At 38.4% G+C, this 4,084-nt stretch overlaps 1 protein-coding gene across 1 annotated transcript in view; it reads left to right on the top strand.

Moving 5' to 3' along the window:
- loxl3b (lysyl oxidase-like 3b) overlaps positions 1 to 4,084 on the top strand; it is a gene marked incomplete in the record, with an annotated part of 30,220 nt that overhangs the window by 19,942 nt on the left and 6,194 nt on the right. Inside the window, 3 exon segments of the mRNA XM_032511056.1 lie at positions 541 to 695; positions 1,482 to 1,652; positions 3,598 to 3,757. Of these exon segments, the coding sequence (XP_032366947.1) occupies positions 541 to 695; positions 1,482 to 1,652; positions 3,598 to 3,757 (486 nt within the window).

Genomic DNA, 4,084 nt, shown 5'->3' with positions numbered 1-4,084 from the left:
CATAGGCAGGCTGGGGGAACTCATATTAATGTTAAAAAAAAACTCAAAGTGAAATGTTCATTAAATCTTTTACATTTACATCATTTGTCCATCAGCTTTATGAAAAAAGATGCATGTGTTTTAGTTAAATTGGTCAAATTGGAATTAAGTAGGACATAGTTGACACCATGATGAGAAACCAATACCATGGCTAATAACTAACAACAAAGAAGAGAAAATGTTGATAGTTCCTTAACAGAAAATCTACGGGGAAAAAAGACATCCCTGTTTCTTCGATTTGGTCTCTTTCTAAGGAAGAATGTCAGCAGGGATTGCGAACCCAGATTTTCTCAGGTAGTCAGAACCAGAGATTTGAAAGGGTCCAAAAAACAGGCATTAACTGACGTAATTGTTCTAATTTGATCTAAGCAACTCATTAAATGGGTTCAGGCTTATTAATTGCTGCAGTGGTTGCAACACAATAAGAGCCTGTACCTCGGTAAACACTTTATATATATATATTCTGTGTATATATATCTGTCTGTCTGTCTGCCTGTCCAGGGATGGGTCCGATCTACATGAACGAGGTGAAGTGCCTTGGCCAGGAGAAGTCCATCTGGAACTGCCCGTTCAAAAACATCACATCAGAGGACTGTCAACACGCAGAGGACGCTGCTGTTCGCTGCAACCTGCCCTACATGGGATTAGAGAACTCGGTCAGAGCTGAATCTCCTTACTACAGTGTTTCATCTTAAAACTGTTCTGTTAATTTGAGAAAAGGTTGATTGAATTGTTTTTATTATTATTATACTATTTATTGCATCAAATAGCACATGAAAATAGGAAAAATATAAAATTATTTGTAAAAATTGGTTAGCTGCATCAGACTTTCTTCTGCTTTGATGAATGTAGCACAGGAAAGTTGAATACTTACTCATTTAATACTGTGTTTATTGTATTATCCATTCATTTAGTTCTTTGCTGCTCTAAAAGTCTTTTCAGTTTGCCCTAACATGAGATTTAGAGCTGATACTCAGAAATCTCAGAATTTCCCACTCGACTAATACTTCTTCACTGCTGTCACAAAAAAACAGTCATGTATGTTCTGAATTATTTTTAATTGTTTTATACCAATATTATTGTATTAGAGAGAGAAAAAAAATTGTTTGAAAAATATGTAAAAATAGTTATTTTGTGACAACAAGGATTTCCTCTTAACATCAAGAATATCTGGTTGGGCAGTTTGTAATCTACCAGATCATATTCTTCCATGTTTACTGTAGATACACATAGAGGCCGGACTAAGTAGGAGAAAACCTCAGCAAGGATACACTTTCGTATTATTGATAGTTTTCAATTTGAGTTACATACATGTAAACCATGTCACCTTTAAGATTGCACACCAACAGAACAGCTAACCGATTAAAGTAGATTTCTATTCAGCCCGGCCCTTGTGTATCTATGCTCTGCTCTGTGGTCTCTAACCCCTCGGCCCAACACAGATCCGACTCACAGGAGGACGGACCCGTTACGAGGGCCGTGTGGAGCTGCTGAGCTCCGACTCTAACGGGACGCAGAGCTGGGGTCTGGTCTGTGGAGAGAGCTGGAACACCAAGGAGGCCATGGTGGCCTGCAGGCAGCTAGGCTTGGGCTACGCTAACCAGGGCCTCCATGTAGGTTATTAACAACACTGTCTGTCATGAACACCCAGATAATTTAATCTAATTAATAAGCTAATTTCTATCATTTCATTACAGTCAATACAGTTAATTCCATGTATGTTTAAATATATTCGATATTTCAGTTCAGTCACATATTACATAATATGTGCAGTATACTAGCACTTGTTATTAGAACTGTTAACACATTCAAATATATTCCTAAACCACAACTCTAATGCTACATTTTGGGGTATATATTTGAGAAATATAATTGAACATGCATGTATTAATGTGGACATAGTTAGGAGTAGATGTTACCGATTTGGTCTTTGCCGTGTGAGCAGACCAAAACAGACTCACATGAAGTTTCTAATCTCACTCAACTCAAAAGCCACTCACCACCAAAGTCAAGTGGTGACCTCATCTGGAAACCACGTTGGCGCTCTCCACGCCTAGACAAGACTAACCAAAACTGCTGCTTCAACAACACAGTCTGCATTGCCAAAGAACAAGTTAGGTTCGGCCCAGACAGTTCAAAAGACAGGAAGTGTGTACCTTCACTGACTCCCAGCAGGGCATTTCTGCAGATCCGGATAGTAGGCGGCCGGAGCAGTTATGAGGGCCGGGTGGAGGTTCAGGTTGGCTCCAAGTGGGGCACAGTGTGCAGCACAGGCTGGACCACAAGGGAAGCCATGGTGGTTTGCAGGCAGCTAGGGCTCGGCTACTCCATGCATGCCATCACTGTAAGTAGGACCAAAGAATAAAGAGATTTGTTCCATAATGAGATGTTGAACACATGTATTGTTTAAAGGATAAACCTCTCGAGATGCATCATGAACAAAATATACACGATATGCAGAAAGTAAACAAAAACAATAGGATGACTGAATCATTATTATGACTCTTAATGATAATGACCAAAGTAACAATTTGAAGTAAGAAATAAGGCTAAATTTTATATTTTGGGTTTAATGGGTTTAGCTTTACAGATACATGTTAAACAATCAAAAAAAGTCCCAAAACAAAATGGTTTCTTTACATTTTCCTGTAGAAAGTCATGCTACAGAGAAGCAAAGCCTTAAAATATGTATTTAAATATATGACTGTTCAAAGTGATTCAAAATAACTGGGCAATTAAAAGGAGTACAGATGAACACATGTTATTGACTTAGGGAGACTTAAAGATAGCAAATCAACTCAAGATCTTCATACTTATCACAATGATGGGTATGAAATTTACTTTAAAAATAAATCTAAATAAACTATTGTTTATGAATTTTAAATCCTAGCTCATTGTTGAAGCATTGAAAGTCAGCTGTGAACCATGTTGAGTTTCAAAGCAGTAAACTAGGAGGAAATTAGGGACTTGGATGTACTGATGTACACTAAAACAAAACTATGGAGTGTACCTTTAAATATCAGCAATAAATGTCAAGTTTTGGTGTCAGTTCCCCAGAAAAGTCCATTGTTTAAGAGGCACGGAGACCAATTTCTACACCCTCAGAATAAAACATACCACAGTTAGCAGGGTAAAGACTGGCTTCTTGCAAATGTAGTAAATCATTGCCTGAAGAATTTATAAAACTACAAATCATCAACATTTTTAAGCAGCATTCCAAAGCAGCATGAAACAAAGTACTAGTATGTGAAAATTTATTTACCTGCAGTATTTATAATCAGTCTATAATTACATTTATAGTGGTGTGGAATTGAGTAACCTTAGTAATATGATTATGGAATCACTCGGTATCTGCAAATGTTATTGTCCTCCAGTGATCATAAACTCAGCATCAGACTGTCCTCAGCCAGTAGCCAATAAAAATGAGTCACAAACATCTGTTTTTCAGAACATAACACTGAACTCTCCACAGCTCTGTTTGTGAATGATTCTCTCCTGATCGACGCACTGTTTGTTTTCTGTTTGCATGTTTGTCTGTTTGTCTAACCCCTATCTAAGGAAACGTGGTACTGGGACAGCAGTAATGTGACGGATATGATCATGAGCGGCGTGAGGTGCGTGGGAAACGAGATGTCCCTGAGTCAGTGCCAGCATCACAAAACTGTCAACTGCCAGAAGGCGGCAGCAAAGTTTGCAGCAGGAGTCATCTGCTCTGACAGTGAGTGACAGAAACAATACTTAATAATACTTACAATCTTCATAGACATCTTGTTGACCTGTTGAAACTCCAAAGACATAAAGAATCACAAAAGAGAACAGAAAAAAACAAGATCTGTTTATGCAGGAAGTTCTTCATCTTTTTCCTTGTTTTTACAACTTCCTGTTTTAAGGCTGTGACACACCAAAGCAACGGCAACTTGAGCGTACATTCTGCATGTGCGTGAATGTGTATGAATGTTTATCTGATGAGCAGGTGGCACCTTGTACGGATGCCCCGGCCACAGTGTATGAATGTGTGTGAATGGTGAATGTTTCCTGTAGATGT

The sequence above is a fragment of the Etheostoma spectabile genome, unplaced genomic scaffold, assembly GCF_008692095.1.
Source record: "Etheostoma spectabile isolate EspeVRDwgs_2016 unplaced genomic scaffold, UIUC_Espe_1.0 scaffold314, whole genome shotgun sequence".
Classification (NCBI taxonomy): Eukaryota; Metazoa; Chordata; class Actinopteri; order Perciformes; family Percidae; genus Etheostoma; species Etheostoma spectabile.
The sequence above is the reverse complement of the archived record's forward strand: the minus strand, read 5'-3'. Positions and strand labels throughout refer to the sequence as shown.